This window comes from Danio aesculapii, chromosome 10, assembly GCF_903798145.1.
Source record: "Danio aesculapii chromosome 10, fDanAes4.1, whole genome shotgun sequence".
Classification (NCBI taxonomy): Eukaryota; Metazoa; Chordata; class Actinopteri; order Cypriniformes; family Danionidae; genus Danio; species Danio aesculapii.
Window position 1 is genome coordinate 12,943,078 of NC_079444.1, and position 20,000 is coordinate 12,963,077.

At 33.2% G+C, this 20,000-nt stretch overlaps 1 protein-coding gene across 1 annotated transcript in view; it reads left to right on the forward strand.

Annotated features, from left to right (window-relative positions):
• The first annotated feature begins 1,660 nt into the window (after positions 1-1,660).
• The window catches only part of sptlc1 (serine palmitoyltransferase, long chain base subunit 1), a 28,348-nt gene continuing 10,008 nt past the window's right edge, over positions 1,661-20,000 (forward strand). Inside the window, 11 exon segments of the mRNA XM_056467140.1 lie at positions 1,661-1,725; positions 3,578-3,685; positions 6,108-6,153; positions 6,156-6,201; positions 6,331-6,424; positions 7,974-8,046; positions 11,002-11,134; positions 11,264-11,393; positions 12,773-12,862; positions 14,020-14,127; positions 15,239-15,334. Coding sequence (XP_056323115.1) covers positions 1,672-1,725; positions 3,578-3,685; positions 6,108-6,153; positions 6,156-6,201; positions 6,331-6,424; positions 7,974-8,046; positions 11,002-11,134; positions 11,264-11,393; positions 12,773-12,862; positions 14,020-14,127; positions 15,239-15,334 — 978 coding nt within the window. The 5' untranslated portion in view covers positions 1,661-1,671.

The following is a 20,000-nucleotide window of genomic DNA, read 5'->3' on the forward strand; positions in this document are numbered from 1 at the left end:
CCCGTTTGTGCGCACCTTCACCCCCGCTCTTCAGTTCGCGTGCAAAATAAAATCTCACGGATTTTAAGATCTGAATTTTGGCAGGTATGAATCAAACGTTAATTAGGGGGGTCAGTCCCCCCCAATCCCCCTGTAATTCGCACCCTGTAGATTCACAGAAAATAACTACAGATGTCAAATCGGTTTCAAACTGATACATATAGTGAAAAACAATATTCTCAAAAATTAATTTGTGCTTTGCGATTTTTGGAGATTTGCATCAATTTATTTATTTTTTTGCTCAATAGGGGAATTACCAACCTACATCACACATGACATCACATGGGTTTAACCGCGCATACCAGTTGCAAAAACAGACCGGTTGCAATAGCAAACATGTCGTGTTGTGCGGTAGGATGCCAAATTCGAGTCCAAAAATAGAAAACAAAACTTAACTTTTGCCGTACACCACACTGCTTTTAATGCTAACCGCAGACGTCTTTGGCTAAAAGGGAGCTGAATGGAGTGAGGACCTAATTGAAAATGCTCGACACTGCAGTTCTCATTTCATATCAGGCAAGTTCACACACTATGCTGAATCATACACATTACTCGTTTTGATTGCAACAATGATTTCAGCAAAAACAGTTAAATATGGTGAATTAAACTGTGGACACTGAATGCTTAGAATGAAATGTAAAAATGTAAGTTGACATACCCTGCCGTACAGGTGCAGTTCACTGTCAGAATGCAGTTGTTTGCTTGTTGATGATTACCCAGGCCTTGCAGCTTCGTCTTCTTTCCTCGTCTTTGGCAAGGCAGAACCTCGGTTTTTAGCACTACAAAGTTTTGAATCTGGTAATCATGGAACATTATTTCTTGCACATGACCACACAGAACAAAATTGTTGGCATCCAAAGACTTGTAGGCCTTTAACTTCTCTCTTGTAAAATCACTTGGAGTTTCGGGCTGGATGCTTGCCATTTCATCTTATCCAATATCCATTGAGAGGGTGCTATCGCAAATGGACCTGTCAGATGAACGTTAATTTTGCAGAATAATTGCGCTTATCACTGGGTGATAAACTGTTTTAATACACTGAAAGTATTAATCCGTCTATACTTTATTTTTTGTTTGCAAAACTTTCTTTTGATTCCATACTAAGCCAAAGGAAAATGAATGAATTACTATCGCTTATGGTAGCCTGCTATGCGATTCCAAATTCAGCTGGGGTCTGTTTGCATGCCACAAGAACAAGTACTATAGTCACATTAATACAAATTTATCCAGGACAAAAACAAGATTCATTTTAAAAGTTTAATAGCTATTAAAGTCATTTCTGGAATGTGATTCGCAGAGAGTCATTCTCCATTCTCCCAATCGATATGAATAATATTCAAAATGATATAGTTAGCCTACATTTCAAGACAACACAAAACAACAGCAACGACAACGGCAGCCCACACAAACAAAACTGCATTTCCCCCACAACTTTCTCACGTTTGTTCAGGTTAACTCATTATCAACTAGAGAAGTCATTATGTCACTGATTTACTGCATTTCTCGTGCTTTAATACTTAACCAAACATCACATTCAGGCAAACGAACCTTGTAACGACGCTTCTCCTCCACGCGATGGCGCCTCGTTATCAATCAGGAAGACGTGCAGAGAGGTCATGTGACTCAGTCAAAATGGCGTCGGGGCAACAGTGGGTGTTGGTGGAGATGGTGCAAGCTTTTTACGAGGTAACTACAAACTTTCTTATCTTCTCTTTTTATTTTTTTAAGTTTTGTAAATATCGACACAGTGTTCTGCGTTTGTCGAGGTAAACAGGACGGGCGTATGTGGTTGTATTCGACTGTAGTTCACATGTAATCTTCAGTAGTCTCACTGTGTAACTCCAGGAAGTGTTTAATATGGCATGAGTATCAGTCAGACAGGTGAGTTTCACACCTAATTCTTGGTGTACTAGTAGCTTTAGTGTTCTACTAATGGGGTTGGATATACAGAAATATAGGTTCTGCTCAAAATGGCATTTTGCCATTGTAGAACAAGAACTATATTGCTCTCTATTTATTTTGGTTGCATATGTTGTCAAATTGATTAGTAAATCTGTGTTTGAATTAATATTCCTGTTTTTTGTCTGGTAAATACCTATATTATTTATTTTTGACATTTATTATGTAGCTGTTGTATAATAAAACAACAAGCCAGTAGAAAAAAAAGCTTCATTACTTGCAAATAAGTTATTAATTGAATATAAGTTATGAACTGATATAAGTTTAACTGAAACACTTTTACTTTTATTTTCAACGATTAACTTCTATAATAATAATAATAATAATAATAATAATAATAATAACTTTTTACATATAGTGCCTTTAAAAGTTGTATCTCAAGACACATAAAATGTATATCAGTAAAAGACACAAAGATGAATGCAGAAAAAAAATATTTAGTAATAAAAAATAATTAAAAAACGCATAAAATAAAAGTAAGAGATCTAAAAATCAAATAAAAGGTACCCTAAATGTTTTAAGAGATTATTTACAAATACAAATATGATTCTGCATTGTGAATATCAGAGGATAAAGAGTTTCACAATTTATCTGCCAATGAAGAGAATGCACCATCTCCCATAGATTTTTGCTGCCTTGACTGAGCAGTTAAAAAACCAGTATCAGATGAGGGTAAAGCATGTCCAGGAGTGTATGAATAGGCAATATTCTGCAAAATTTTATAAGCAAGTCATTATTGTTGACATATGATAAAAAGCAGATACATTGAAAAACAAATGCTTTTAGACATCAGCATAAAATCGCAATGTAATAAATCATATAATAATATGAATTATGTAATGAAATAAAACAGGGTAATTCCCTGTAAACTTCATCTGCAGTCCATGCGGATTTAGTTGGTTTTGAAAGACAAAAATAAATAGGTACGAAACAAAAAAATATGCAGTTGAAGTCAGAATTATTAGCCCCCCCTGTTTATTTTTGTCCCCATTTTTTGTGTAACGGAGAGATTTTCTCTACACATTTCTTAACACAATAGTTTTAATAACTCCTTTCTAATAACTGATTTATTTTATCTTTGCCATGATGACAGTAAATAATATTTGACTAGATATTTTTCAAGACACTTCTATACAGCTTAAAGTGACATTTAAAGGCTTAACTGGGTTAATTAGGTTAACTAGGCAGGTTAGGGTAATTAGGCAAGGCATTTGTATAATGATGGATTGTTCTGTAGACTATCAGAAAAAAATTGCTTAAAGGGGCTAATAATTTTGACCCTAAAATGTTTTTAAAAAAATTAAAACTGCTTTTATTCTAGCCAAAATAAAACAAATAAGACTTTCTCCTGAAGACAAAATATCATCAGACATACTGTGAAAATGTCCTTGCTCTTTTAAACACCCTTTGGGAAATATTTAAAAAAGAAAAAAAATTCAAACAATACACAAGGGTTAACATGGTTTTCTTCTATCAAATCATCTAAGGTATATTGTATGTATGTATTTAATATGATATGTATACGGATATAATATGATATCCATCAATTAAATTATGTTGTGTTGTTGTTTTTTTCTAGGCCCCAGCATATCACTTAATTTTAGAAGGTTTTCTCATTTTATGGATTATCAGACTGCTGTTTTCCAAAACGTATAAACTTCAGGAGAGATCAGACCTCACAGAAAAGGTGAGAGGTGGATTATGCATGTCACATAGCATTCATTTACTGTTGCATTCAAAAATTGTTTTCCGTAAATATATTTTTGCATTAATAAATAATAATAATAAATTGGTTGACAGACAGTCATTCAAAAGTTTTGGAAAGCTACTTATACTCATTTATTTAATCAAAATTACAGTACAAACAGTCATATCGTGAGCTGTTATTACAATGAAAATCACAGTTTTCTTTTTTTATTTTGTGGTTTATTGCTGTAATTTTTGTCTTCAGAAATGATGCTAATATTAAGAAGCATTTCTAATTGTTTTCATTATTGAAAACAGTTTCTGCTTCGTTTATCTGTGAAGATTATTTCTGTAAATATAGTTTTATAGTTTTAATCAGCTTAAATGATCCATCTTGAATAAAAGTATTCATTAAGATAAGCCAATTATTACATAAGACAATGTAGTTCATTAACCCTTAATTGTTAATTAAGTTTCTTTTATTGTTGTGCATTTTGTGCTTTGAGATCTGCCATGTAGGTGTCAGTATAGTTTATAAAAAGTTATCTAGGAAGTATAAAAAAAAACAAAAAATACAACATATATATATATATATATATATATATATATATATATATATATATATATATATATATATATATATATATATTATTGTTTAATACTTTTCCTAAATCTAAAACCCATTTAGGACTGCTAATAAACATATATGTACGCCTAATTGAGAAATCATTGCAGTAAGAATAAAGTTTTGACCACTTTTTTCATCTCAAAGTGAATGTTTATGCAAGAAGAGCATAAGAATTATTTGATAATAGTAATAGTTAGGATGTTTTGATGTTGTAATAAAATGTAGATGTCATATATCTGGACTGTATTTGAGCAATCCTGATTTATAAATATAAATAAATCATGTTACCATGGCTTTAGTTTAAGCTTTTTATTTCAGCAAGATTTAAACAGTTACTTGTCAGATTTTATTTATTTATTTATTATGAATTATTTTATTTATTATTACTTGTACAGTTTTTATCTTATATTTATTTTCGCACAGTGAAAAAACAATTTCGTAGCAATATTGACCAAATGTTTGTATTACATCCTATTCAGGGTTCCCACACTTCTTGAAAGTACTTGAATTTCAGACATATGGATTCAAGGCCTGGAAAGTACTTTAAAAACAAACATAGGTCCTTAAAAGTGCTTGAATTAAATTTTAAATGTAATTTCTTTATGGTTTTATTTCAACAAGTGTACTCAAAACAGAATGGAAAAAACTGAGAATTTTTAAAATAAAAAATCTTAAATTTAAATCTTGTACTATAACACTGTCAAATAATGCACATTTTATCTATATTTCAGAAACTGCATTTGAATATCACCACTATTGAATTGAAGAAATGTTATTAAAGTTTTTTGAACATGACTTAAAAGTGAACTTGAACATGACATAAAACTTTTTACATTTTTCCAAAAATTAAGTGTAAGTGAAATCTTTAGTACAGTAAGAACTTTCATTGTCTCTACAAAGGCTGGGATATGAATTACATTACATTAAGGTGCTTGATTTAAAATTAATGGTGCTTTAAAAAGTCATTAAAGGTCTTTGAATCTGTTGTTCATGAAAGCGTGGGAACTCTGCATATTGTTTTGTATGTATGTTTATCAATTTATTTATTTATTTTTTATTGTTATTTATTATTAATTCATATTTATGTTAGATTTTCTTATTTTTACACTATGGACATACAATTACTTAGAAATTTTGTCAATTTGTATTGCGTCTTTTTTTGTTGTTGTTGTCGTTTTATCTTTTTATTCATATTTATATAAAATTTGTATGTTTATTCTCGCACAACGAAGATAGCTGGTCCATAACATGGTCAATATCTTTAATCAACAATTTATATTGCAGGAATTTTTTTATGTGTGTTTATAAATGTAAGTATGTGTTTAGTTTTTATTTATTTATTTATTTATTTATTTTTATCTAAAGTTTGTATGTTATGATTATTTTCACACAATGAAAATACAGTTTCTTAGCAATATTGACCAAAAATTTGTATTGTGTCATACTTTTTTTTATATGTGTTCATAAATGTATTTATTTGTTTTTATTATTATTTTTATTTATTTATCTATTTATTCATTCATATTTAATGAATTAAAAATTAGTAGTAAAAAAGGATCAAAATACTAACATTTAAACATTTTATTACTTTTTAAACAGTTTTTATCATGTTTTATTGTTATGAGAAAGTTATGATAGTAAGAAATGTTCTATGTAAGTTCTTTAAAATAACATTTTCTATGTTCCAAACAAACCCGGAATGTGACGACAATACACATCTATTGAATACATTACAAGAATTAATCAATGTCTTTCAATACTTTTACTATAATAACACCAAATCTGTGCATTTCAGGAGAAAGAGGAGTTAATTGAAGAGTGGCAACCCGAACCGCTCGTTCCCCCGTATCTAAAGACCACCCTTCCCTCAATTATGATGTGGTCACAGGGTACGTCTGCTGCACTTTTACTGTATACAGATTTCTGCATAAACCCCTTATTTAGAGTCAACATGTCTCAAATGGAATAACAACGGCTGTGTAAATGATCCTAACTGAAGGCCGTGTGTTTCTTTACAGGCCTCCAAGCCACAAAATCATTGTAAATGGCAAAGAGTGCATTAACTTTGCCTCGTTTAACTTCTTGGGCCTGCTTGACAATGAGCGCGTGAAGGTTTGTAGCCGCTTTAAGTGCTTTTCCATTCCTCACATTTACATCCATCACTGCGGCCGCTGATTATAACGTGCTGCTTGCTCATTTATGATGATTACAGCTTGATGAATGAAAACATCACTGCTGCTGGATTTGATTTGGAAGGAATGACTTAAATGGCACTTAAACTTGGCTTTAGTGCACTCAAAGAATGATGTTTGCTGCTTGTTCAAGCTACTTCGTCACCTTAGAATTATAAGGTTCTATCTGACATTTTAGTCAAAATTGAGTTATTGACATATGCTTATTAATTGACAACTTATTTACATTATGGGATGTTTTTTTTTTTTTTTACATTGTAAGACTTTTTTTTTTTTTTTTTTTAAACATATGTTACACACATACTGTTTGCTATGGAATGCAAAAACTTTGAAGCTCAATATCTCAAAATCATTCAGAACGCAGATAGAACCTTATAATTCCAAGGTGACGAAAACTGAGATGAAACTACACAATCCTTGAGGTTGTTTGCCTTACAACATAATTGTTTTAAGTTCAATCCACTTAAATTTGCCAAAACTATTGTTAACTTAATTTGTTCATGCTGTCCGAACACAAATCGACATGTTTTACAGACTTTTAATTGATTTTGAAAGAAGTCTCTTAGTGTGTAAAAATAGTTTAATTCAGTAAGATGAAAATGCAACCATTTAAAGACGTTTCAAAGAAGTCTGCAATGCTCATCAAAGCTGCAGTTATTTAATCAGGAATGCCGTTTCTAATACAGTTAAAACACACAGTAAAAAGTTATACAGTTAAAACGTTTCTAATGTGAACTGTCGTTACAATGTAAAATGTTTTATTTTTTATAAAAATTTCTAATCTTGTTTATTTCTCTGAGGTTACTCCAGTCGCATTATGCCTCATAATATTATGTTTTCTGCTTTATTTATGATAATACTTTTTCCCAAGATCATTCAATGAGTAAAATAAATAAAATAAAAAAATTCTTAAACCGTGTTTTCCTTAACGGCACAAGTTACATTTTGGTCACTTTTGTTCAAATTAATGCATCAGTGCTGAAAAAAACTTTTGTTTTGTTGTTATATATATATGTATATAAAATGTCAAGCTCAAAATTATTCATACCCCTCACTGAAGTTATACAACCAGCATTTATTTTTTCACTGGAAATGACACCGGCTTCTTCCAAAAGATAATAAGATGATGTACAAGAGGCAACTTATTTCTCAGGTTTTATTTACATTTGAACAAACATTTTAAGTCAGAATTGCCAGGGGTACGAATAATTTCGGGTAGTAATTAAATATTCTGTTAGTAATTAAATATTGTTTTTTTTGGAGTAGCTCTGAGTTTCGTACAGTAAAATCTGGAACATGTAGCAAGTAATCTAAATCTGGCCAATTTTGATCTCATGGTAACTTGAAGAGGCTCATTAAGCTGAATAAACTACACGGAGTAAAGATTGGCTGATGTTCTTGGTTCTGCTTGTGATGAAAATCTCTCCATACTTCAACAAACGCATTAATCCTCGCTGTCCTGTTTTCAGTTGAAGGCATTAGCGTCACTCAAAAAATATGGCGTGGGAACTTGTGGACCAAGAGGATTCTATGGGACCTTCGGTAGGTTGATTTATCATCTCAAGTATTTACAAAAGAGGCTCGTTGGTACAAAAAAAAACCAAATAAAAGAAACATGCCTCTACCAAAATATTTTTGCACAACTCTGAATAATGCAACAATACAGACAGATTTCTGCATGTTCAGCTGAAATGAACACTAGAGGGAGAAAATTTCTGCTGTGCTATACATGTAGATTATGATAATGGATTATTTGTCAGACATTATATTTAGGCAATAAAAAAAGTTGTAATAAATTGTTACATAAATCACCAGGGACCACAAATTCAGCTAAAAAGCTTCTTTAATGTTCTTCTGAAGGAAAAAGTCACCTACATGTTCAGAGACCTGAGGGTGAGTTAATTAACAGGGAGTGTTCATTTTTGACTAAACTATCCATTTAATCCCCTTTAATTAAAGTCAGGGTTTTAATTACATCACAAACATTAAATCCATGTTACATTTAAAATACACTGCATTCATTTCAAAATTATGCCTTGGTCTGTAAGCAAAGTCACTTGATTTTACGGGAAGACAATTAGATTCAATGAATGTTGATGGGATTTACAATTTCAGATGTAATCCACGTACGACGCAATCAGTTTTTGTTCAACACAATGAAGTTAGAATACTTTGTTTTCACATTTTGTAGTCGTTCAAATGCCTTCAGCCATATGTGTTCATTCAGCTATACCAAAGCATTGTGTCTGAATGTGGTTTTAATATTTTTTCAAAACATTTTATACTGAATTTGCTTCGGTATTAAGCCTCTTCCACTTGTGATCAGATTGACGAAAAGACGTAAATTAATTTTATTACATTTTTTTTTTCTTTACTCAGTTTAGTGTAGACAGTATACACTAACATTTAGCACAATTCATTTAGCAATTTAACTTTCAGATCCATGCAAGACAAGTTTTTTCAGCCACTAATTAACTTTATTTTCAATTTACAGCATCAGTAATGTAATTTAATTAAAATATAGTCTATTAAATAGACTTAATAATTCATTAAGTCGTTTAAGTATTAAACAAATGAAAGGCCAATTATACGCTTAATGGTGAGCAGCTGGCGAAATACTTTGGTAAAAAAAAAATCCATGTTTTAAAGACATGGCATCCAATGCAGTGCTTCTTGTCCGGTGTGAGACCCACATTATATCGTGTCTTAATCAGAAAGTATAGATGATTGATTTTAAATGTGGCAAGTTTATAATATCATCGGAATTGCCTGAGCGGGTTTAGTCAAAATCAAAAGTCCCCGTACATATGCATGCAGGAATTCATGGAATAAAACATTGCCAATATCTGTTTCTAAAGGCTGGGACACACCAAGCCGACACTAAACAGCTAGAGATTGCATTGATTCGCGTCTGGTCCCATCTGGACCTAAAAGCTGCCTGTGAACATCACAAACAGACACCAGAGAGAAACCAGGATCAGTTGGGCACGACCATTTCTCCTATGGCCAAACGTCTTGTGCAGAACTGCAGTCTAGGCGCCGGAGGCTAGAGAACGCTGGACCTCAGCGAAGACTTGTCTGTCACTGGAGTCCCTCACAGGAATCAGACGCATACTCTCTACTCCTCCATGACCACCACAGCAGCTGCTACGGCCTGGTCTGGGATTGTGGAAACCTTGGGATCATCTCTTCACAAGTCTTGGATCGCTTCAGTGACACTGCATAATCTCTGGGGGCCTCGGGATGAGTATCCCCAGGTGGAAATATAGAATAAAAAAATAATTAGCGTAGCTGCTGTTCATAGTGTATATAAACGAGATGCGTGTAGCACATTCATGCATCATACCGCATTGTGATACACTGAGTGTATGCTTTACTAAAAAGTTTTGAACTGCGGCAGTGTGTCTGAGCCTTATCAGGAAGGCTATTCCAGTGTTTAGGAGCCATAAATGTAAAGGCTCGACCTCCTTTACTCGACTTTGCTGTTCTAGGTACAACCAGAATCCCTGAGTTTTGAGATCTTAAAGAGCCAGTTGAATTGTAGCGAGACAGGAGGTTGGATAGAATAAACAGGAGCTAGATTATTTAAAACTTTTATAGGTAAGAAGTAATATTTTAAAATCAATACAAAACTTAACTGGCAGCCAGTGTAAAGAGGATAAAATTGGGGTGATGTGATCATATTTTCTAGACCTGGTAAGAACTTTTGTACTAGCTGAACTTTATTAGTAGAGGATGCTGGGCAACCAGTGAACAGAGCATTACAGTAATCCAGCCTAAAAGTCTTTTAAAAGTCTTTCTGCATCTGAGATAGATAGCATACTTCGTAACTTTGCGATACAAGCCTGAAAGACTCAATTAGTTTGATCAGGTGTCTTTAATTAGGGTTAAAGCTAAACTGTGCAGAGCTAAAGCCCTCCAGGAAATGAGTTTGACACATGTGAACTAGCTGGACCAAAGCTGACCGTTTGCCCAACAAAACTATAGGGCTGACTGTTAGCTTGGTGTGGACCGGCCTTACGAAAATTAAGTGAAGTGAGGCTTGTCAAGGATGGTTTTACCCATATCCAAATTGTGTGTTTGTTTTTAACACATCCAAGTGCGCGCACACATTTTTGAGTGAGAGCAGTGCAGGGCAGTGGGCAGCTATTGCTTCCAGCACCCAGGAAGCAGCTAGGGGTTAGGTGCCTTGCTCAGGGGCACCTCGGCTGGGTTTCGAAGATGGAGAGTGTACTGTTCATTCACTATCCCCACCTTCAATTCCTACTGGAACCGGGAATCAAACCAACAACCTTTGGATTACAAGTCTAACTCACTGACCATTAGGCCACACCTGCCTCTGGTAAACACATGTATTATTAGCACCACCCTCTGGACGTTTTACATTAAAATCGCCACTAAAAGTACAAGAAGCAATGTAATAGGATTTCTGCAAAAATCTCAACACTATAATTTCCAAGATCCTGGGTTGAGTATGTTTTAATTTTTGTCTTGCAGATGTTCATCTGGAGTTAGAGGAGCGATTAGCGAAGTTCATGAGGACGGAGGAGGCCATTATCTACTCGTACGGCTTCGCCACTATCGCCAGTGCCATTCCAGCTTACTCCAAAAGAGGAGACATTATCTTTGTGTGAGTTCCTGCCTACTTTAATTTCACCGAGCCTCTTCATTAAATCAACTGTTGATCATCTGCTGCACTGAATAAAACTGGAGCATCTTTAAAGCTCTGACCCATCTCTTCTCTCATTTTGTTTCTCAGTGATGAAGCAGCCTGTTTCTCTATTCAGAAAGGCCTTCAGGCGTCACGCAGCTTCATCAAATACTTCAAACATAATGATATGGAGGATCTTGAACGCCTTCTGAAGGAGCAAGAGATTGAGGATCAAAAGGTAAAGAGAGATTTGACTGGCTGTTATCGATGACCAGATTTGGGTAAAGTTACTTTTAAAAGCAGGATATTAAACTCTTTAAAAAAAATGAACAAAGCGACCTTCTTGCTGTAAGGCGACAGCACTACCTACTGCGCCATTGCGTCGACAGAAGTTTTCATTTAGCCTCGAAATTTGATGTTGCCATCATGGTGCCGTCTCTCCGCTGTACTGTTTTTTACCAGATTACAGAATAAAAATAGTGTGTTTACAACATCCAATCAGATAAGAGGAACTGAAAAGCAATATGGTGTTTACGACCTAAGAGAAGGTAGCATTCAAAGGCTTAAAAGCACAAACTTTTTCTCGATTCGAAGACTGTATTTGCACGTAATTGATAAATAGTTTCTGTCAACTGTCCCGAGCGTCTTTCAGCCCCGGGCCATCGGGCAGTGCTTATTTTTGAGCCCTGTATACAGAGTGCATATTAAACGGAAGTATCTTTTAAATGTTTTAATAATACTCATTTACATGACCAGATGCCGAATCGGTCACTCTAAGTTGTGACACTTGTGTTTATTAAAGAATGACATACCATTAACATGTGACCACTGACAAACCTTTCCCACTATAAAACACATTGAATATAACATTTTGAAAGACTTCTAGACACAATTTTTATACTCGGACTACTTTGATGGATGTTTTTTCAAATGTATCCCCAGCAAGAGTTTTAAGTGATGTTATATCAATGTTTTATTCATATCTTACATTTTATTTATTTATATAAAAATTTTATTGAAGTTATTATGATATATTCAATATATATAATTTATTTTTATAATTTAATGTATATAATATGTTATGTTTCTATCTATATTGATCTTGCCATGAAATAGCCATAAGTTGCTAATGTGGCTGCAAATAAACAAATAAAAAACCATCATCATTACAGACACGTTAATATAAAAATGGAAAAAAAGATACTCGTTTTGACCTGTGCTTAGTAAAATATATACATAAAAAAATAAGTGATCATATTAAATATTACTTATTAAAGATTTCTTGCTGACAATTTGGGGAAATTCAAGTGTTGTATAAACATCTATTAATAATTAAAAACATTCAAAATCACATAAAATAATTAGTATTTTGTTGCTGCACTGTTATCCGACGTGATGATTCTTCTCAATATGATGGTCAATATATTGCTATAATAACCATTATTACACCTAATAACATTGGTATTGGTGCCTTCTGTAAATCGATCAAATATCATACCTAAATACCCATTCGCATGCACATATTTGCCCAGTGCACAATTAATAATGAATTTATGATCATGTTTTGAGTTGTTTTCCCTATACATGTCTGCCTTATTTTCATGTGTTTAACTACAGAATCCGCGTAAGGCGAGAGTGATCCGGCGATTCATTTTAGTCGAGGGTCTCTACATCAACACTGCAGATATCTGCCCACTGCCTGAACTGGTAAGAAAACACAAACTTGAGCATTTACACTTGTTTACAACACTATTTTTTTTTGGGGGGGGGGGGGTTATCTAATTTGGCTGTTCATTTGTATGCTAACTGCAGTTTGGGGACTACAATTAATGCTATTAATAAGCCATTGATTTTTTACAATGATTAGATTAGCTGAAAATCTAATATATATAAGTGAAAAAATAACATTAATATATAAATAAATGCATATCAAAATACTTTTGGAGCCCCTTGATTTTTTTTAAACAAAGTTCTCTTATTTAAACACCCACTAATAGACAGAAAATATTACTTTACAAGTTGTACTGTATATAATTTATCTAAGTGTGCATATTATTCAATAATATAACTAGAATTAATATAAAAAATGAATAAATATACTGTATATTTACTCATATTTACAGAATAAAATAAGAAAATTGAATAATGAGCTCAGAAATCTGTGGATTTGTTCGGGTGCAGATTCCGTTTGGGCCTAGTAATAAGCCAGTTAACAGACCGAGTGTAGTCTATAGTGAGGATTAGTACTTAAACTAAAGTTTAAAGTTTCAAATTGCAGCTTTTTGAAATTGTACCATTATTATCTCTGTCTATTTTACAAAATGGGACCTTGTTTAGTGTTTTTCTCCAATCTGAATGCAGTGAGATGATTTCAGCAACATTTTAGTCTTTGTGGAATTTGTGTAAATCACAAAGCTTTAGTTTAAAGTTAATAGGCAATTTAGTATAAGGCTATTACGTATTTGCTAAGAAAGTCTATTATATAGTACTATTGTTCACAAATTTTTTAGTATTTGAACAAACAACTTAAATTTTAATCTATCACACCTTTTGAAAAACAAAAAGAGCTACAGTGGTTTTCCTGGTCGCAGAAACTTCCTTTTTATTAATGATGCTTTGTTTCCTATGAAGTGCTGATTTTGTTGTCTTGATACGTGGAATGGAAGCAGAGCTTTATTCACAATAAATTTAAATTTATTACTTTATAAATGTATCATTTATTAAGTTAAATTTATTACTTTAAACTGATCCTTTGTTGTTGTGACCACTAGGAACTCATTAGCATGAAAGCGAAGATTAGCTTCTACATTTTCACAAGTTGAATTTTTTAAATATTTCATATTATTACATAAAATCTTTTCCAGGTGAAATTGAAGTACAAATATAAAGTGCGAATCTTTTTGGAGGAGAGCATGTCTTTTGGAGTGCTTGGCGAACATGGAAGAGGAGTCACGGAGCATTTTGGGGTCAACGTACGTAATGGCTGATATATAATACACTAGATATTACAGTTTTTCTCAGTGGCTTTGGTGCATTTCTCACAACACTATTTACATTTGCACATCAGTTAATGCATTTCTCAAAACAATTAGTGCAAACTGCAAAATCTAGTTGATAACCTGTAAAAGCGTGTCACTTGTTCAAAATGGAGAGCTCATTCCTCAAAAGCAAGTATTGATGTCAATGAGTGTCAGTGTCATCAAGATGAAAAGTCCTGACACCATTGTTTATGAACAAGATAGTCAAATGGCTTTGTCATGTTTTCATTATGACAGTTTACTCTGTTAAAGCTCTCCAATGCAAAAAAGTCAGATTTTGGGGACACTTCCTGAAAATGCTCAAGACAGCACTGTATACTATTCTCACAGCCATTTGAAAACCACAGTGAAGTTAGACATCACTGCATTTAGTGAGGTATTTGACTACAAGACACTGAATATGTTTCACATTTTTACTGCACATGCCCTTTACAATTCTAATTTATTCACAGCATTGTGCGAAAGAATAAACACACCCTTATTTACAACAAACAACTTCCTTTGGGTTGAGCTGTGCACAACAGTGAACAATATAGCAGTACATGTTGGAACTGAACCTACAACATACACAGGTCTGTAAATCATTCATGAAATTGTTCAATTCAGGAGACATTTTCAGGGAAAAAAATTATTTTAAAAGTTTTATAATATTTGCTTGACAATTTGACAACTAGTTCAACATTTTTGTGTGTACTGACTCAAGTAATGAAATGAGGACTATTAGTTTTATATGGAATGACCATTCAGCATTATACATTGAGTTTAGTTAATTTTGACTGACATGACATAAGCTAATGATAATGTTATAAAACAGCAGAGAGTTGTGTGAAAGCAATTGATGCATGTCTAAAAGCATTCGCAATTTGTTAGAAGGAATGAGAAACTGCTACTATGATGTGCACAAATGACTGATTGTTTTGAGAAATGCATTAACTGTTGTGCAAATGTAAATAGTGTTGTGAGAAGCGCACCAAAGTGACTGAGAAAAACTAAGAATAATAATGTATATCACTACGATATTAATTTTTGTTTGACCTTCTTTTAGATTGACGATATTGACCTCATAAGTGCAAACATGGAGAATGCGTTGGCATCCATCGGAGGTTTCTGCTGTGGAAGATCATTCGTTATTGATCATCAGGTATAACTGTAAGCAAAGCTGATGGTTTGTGATCTCTGTAACACTGTTTATTAGATCCGCATGATATCCCATAAAACAGATTTAATCTATCAAAGAGAGAACGGATTGTCAAAACCTACCTAAAACGTGTTGATCTCCACATCTTACCTCCATTAATGCCATAACTTGAAATTAGGGATGCACCAAAATGAATATTCTGTGTGCACTTGGCTTAGAACCAAAAGTGAAAATGCTTATTCCTTATAAATAATTATTCCTTATTTTATCAAATTAATATGAAGTAATTTTGTAAAATTTAACTCAATAACTTACTGATTATAAGTAATAAACAATAAAATAACCACATTTTATTGACAGTGAAACGTCAATTTATCAGCATTGCCCTGACAGCGCAGTAGTGCTATCGCAAGCAGCAGGTATACCGGTATACTACACAGAAATGTGTTTCTACACAGAAATGTGAAATTTGTGTTTCATGGCATGTGCGGTTCCTGCATATATAGTCAGAATTATTAGCCCTCCTGAATTATTAGCCCCGCTGTATGTTTTTTTCTCCCCAATTTCTGTTTAACAGCGAGATTTCTTTAACACATTTCTAAACATAATGGTTTAAATAACTCTTAATAAAAACTGAATTATTTAATCTTTGCCATGATGACAGTAAATAATATTTGACTAGATGTTTTTCAAGACACTTATAGTATATATAAGTGTCTTGATGGTTTGTATAATGATGGTTTGTTCAAAACAAAATATTGCAAAAGGGGGTTAATATTCACCTTTAAAATGGTTTAAAAACTGCTTTTATTCTAGCTGAAATAAAGCAAATAAGACTTTCTTCAGAAGAAAAAAAATATTTTAGGAAATACTGTGAAAAAAAATCCTCTGTTAAACATCATTTGGGAAATATTTGAAAAAGAAAAAATAAATAATTAATAGGATGGCTAATAATTTTTACTTCAACTGTATGTATACGTGTGCATGAGCGTAATATCCCTGAAAGAAGAATATTGAGCTATATTTAACCTCTTTTCAACGTGCACTTATAAGCTAGTCAATTGTGCTCTCTGCTGCTCTTGTGCTTTCGTTGGCATAGCAACAAATCACCCTTGCGCATCACAAGCCATTGAATTGAATGGGTTTCACTTTCACTTCATTTTGTTTGCGCATCATCGCACCCACCAGAAGATACTAAACAAGGGCAAAGAGGCGTAGCGCGAGCGGAGCTACTGAAGCCTGCTCTCATTTTGCTTAGACTGGCTTTTCTTTGGGAAAAAAGTTTAATACTTAACCTGCGACACGTTTGTGTTCTGACCACATGTGCTTGGTTGTACACTTTATCAATATAATTTAAAAACACTGTTGTAATACATTGAGCCACTAAAAATTGTTCTCACGACGTTATTTTACAGGAAGAAAACGCGAATTAGTTCCAAACACTTAAAATATAGTCTGTGTTTGTAAATGCAAGGCTATTTATGAAATCCAGGAATAACGCTGTATGACAACGTGTCAGATGACTGTTTTATAGCCTACTATCCATCTGTCTAGATTCTAGAGTGCTTTACAGGACTTAAGAAAATTATACATGATAAATTATCTTAAGTAAAACCAATACATTTATAGAGATGGTATATAAGTATATAATTTCAGGAAATAATCCCAAAAGGCAATGAACTGTGTAAAGAAACATTAAACAAAACAAAAATATGAGGTATATGCCGAGTTCAGCGGCTAATCAGCCGGAATGACATAATGGCGACCAGCGAGACCTAGTTGCCACTCAAGTGGTCACGCCTGTAATTATGCAGACTTGATATAACTGAATAAAAATGAAACGAATGAGTTATAAAAAAAAATTCACCCCCTCACAGTTTTCATGAAGGGTAATATTAGCTATATACACCAAAACCATCTTTTGTACCAGGCTGTAACATGTTTTTATTAGCTGTAAAATTGGTCAATTTAGCATTGCAGTCAGTGGACATCTGCAGTTTCTGGAGCTAGCCTCCAAAGGCCAGTTGATGAATTGCAGTTTCAGTTACTTCCGTATTGGCTTCACGAGGGAGAGCGGGGTGTTGCCGCTTGGAGAGAACATTCGAATCGAGTGCTTTTAGACCAAAAACGCCAAAAATTCAATTTTCTGATTGTAATTTTCGGTAGGGAAAATGTGGTGCAACCCTACTTGAAATATTAGCATAAATAAATCTGTACGTATTGTTGGCTAGGTCTGTGTATGCAGTAAGCAACAGATGTTATTAGACAAATGTATATTTTATATACTCTCAGCTGTGAGTCTGAAATGATCAAAAGAAGCTTCGTTTGATGTATATTTTAGGTTCATATGGCTTTTATATTCTAAAGATAAAACTAATTACATACATATGCCTTTTCAAATCTGGAAGCAACTGCAGACTTTTCCTCATTTAACTGAGGTACTGTCTGAAATGCGATCCAGATCTCTGGAAAAGCAGAAGGTCTTGCATCGGTAATCTTGCTTGTTGAATAGCCGCTACTTTAAAGTATCCAAAAGTGGGTAATTGACATTAATCCTCCGCTTTGCCTTTATTCCACTTCAGTTAGCCTATGATGCATTGTGCCGTCCTCTTTTATTTATGGGTTTCAGTGCACTAAGTACCATGGTGCGGACATTTAATTTTTTTTCCTTGCCTAGCTTTCCATGCCTGTTTCATAAGATCACATGGATCATATCAGATTCATTCTTCCTTTAATGATGTGAGGGAAGTGAATCTGCACGCTCTATTTAAACACATATGAACCGTCAATAATCTGAACCGCTTGTTCAGCGTATTTGCGCAGTTGATTTTAGTGTTGAGGAAGCGTTTGCTTGAGGAATCTTCAGCAAATCAAATGGAAAGTCATGAAATATCACATAATAATGTTGTATGGTTGCACACAGCAGATATAAGACCAAGCACATGTATAGTGGGTAAACTAAGTATTAAATATGTTACTATTTTTCTCAGAAAACATATTTCTAAAGGTGCCATTCACTTGAAAATTTCACCAGATATTGGTAACTGGAAATTCGTATATGAAATCTAATTAGTTTAATATGAATTAAGTTATGGGTAATAAAATGAAATGACTCAGGGAAAATGTATTGCACACATAAAGAAAGGAAGCGTAGAAAGGCAGTGAAAACCCAGACAGCAGCTGAAGTCTCTCAGTAGTTCTTCATTAACTCTCTGCACTTTCTCAGTGTGAATGAATATCAGCTGCTTTAGTCCAAGGAAGAAAGCCAGGTGTACATTTCCGCAAGACAATGGTCCAAAACACAGCCAAGGACTCTCAAATTCTTTCAGAGAAAGAAAATCAAGCTGTATAATGGCCCAACTAATCACCTGATTTAAAGTCAATAGAAAATTCAAAATAAAGATCAGATTTGATAGACGAGACCGATAGAACCATCAAGATTTTTACAATGTTGAAGTCTGAAAGAAAATCACGCCTGAGCAATGCATGTGACTTCATTCTCCATATGAGAGGCCTCTTTAAGCTGCCATCACCAAAAAAACTTTTATATAAAGAATTAAATGGAGTTTTTAACTCTTTAAATGTAGTAAAAAAAATAAGGGTGTGTTTACATTTGGAAAAGTTGGTTTAATTAAAATGAACTCTTGTACGATTGGTCTTAGCGTGGCTCATTTGAATAATTATTGTTATGTCCTTGAGCCACATGATATACTCCGATATACTGTTACACATGCATTTTCATTCTCAACTATTTGTTAATTTATTACATAAGAAACTAAGAATTATGTGGATAATCAAGTGTGGCAATTTGACACATTTTTGCATGTATTTTATCATTTAGATGCGCACATGATGTTACAAGATGTGACCCTTAAATACACACAAAGATTTTGTTCTTGTGACAATATAGCGATGTTGCCATTAGAGTTTATATTTTAGAGAGTAAGGGTGCTCAAACTCAATCCTGGATTGTCCTGCAGAGTTTAGCTCCATTTATATTTTGTTATTTATACTTTAGTCATGGAATTTCTGCAATGTCAGGGAAATTTTCTATTTTCTTTGTCCAAGTCATGAAATATCAGGCATTTTTGTTTGTCGCTTTAAATTTTAGTTTCCATTTGTCAATATACCGCTGAAGAATTATTAGCCCTCCTGAATTATTAGCTTAGCATAATATTTGACTAGATATTTTTCAAGATCCTAGTATTCAACTTAAAGTTCATTTCAAAGGCTCAACTAGGTTAAATAGGCAAGTTAGGGTAATTAGGCAAGTCATTGTATAACGATAATTTAATTTAGGGATGAATAATTTCTTCAACTGTAGATTTTTTTTGTTTGCTTTGTTTAGGCGAGTTTCAGCTTCATTTTGTTCTTTTCACAAGCACACCTTTTTTTTATTTTGTTTATTTTTTACATTTGAGGTAAATTATCTATTGTTGTACTCATAGTAATAAAATAAGATCATGCAAAATTATATTCAAGCTAAAACTATTGAATATTATGTTTTTATTTCAACGTAATATTTTAATATTGTATTATTTATATATAAGCACAACAGCAGCCTGTTTAAAAGTTCATTAAATTGCATGAAAGCTTTTTAGTCAGGGAAAAGTCTGGGAATTTCATATTTGGCTCAGAGTGGGAATCCTATATATATATGACAAGAATG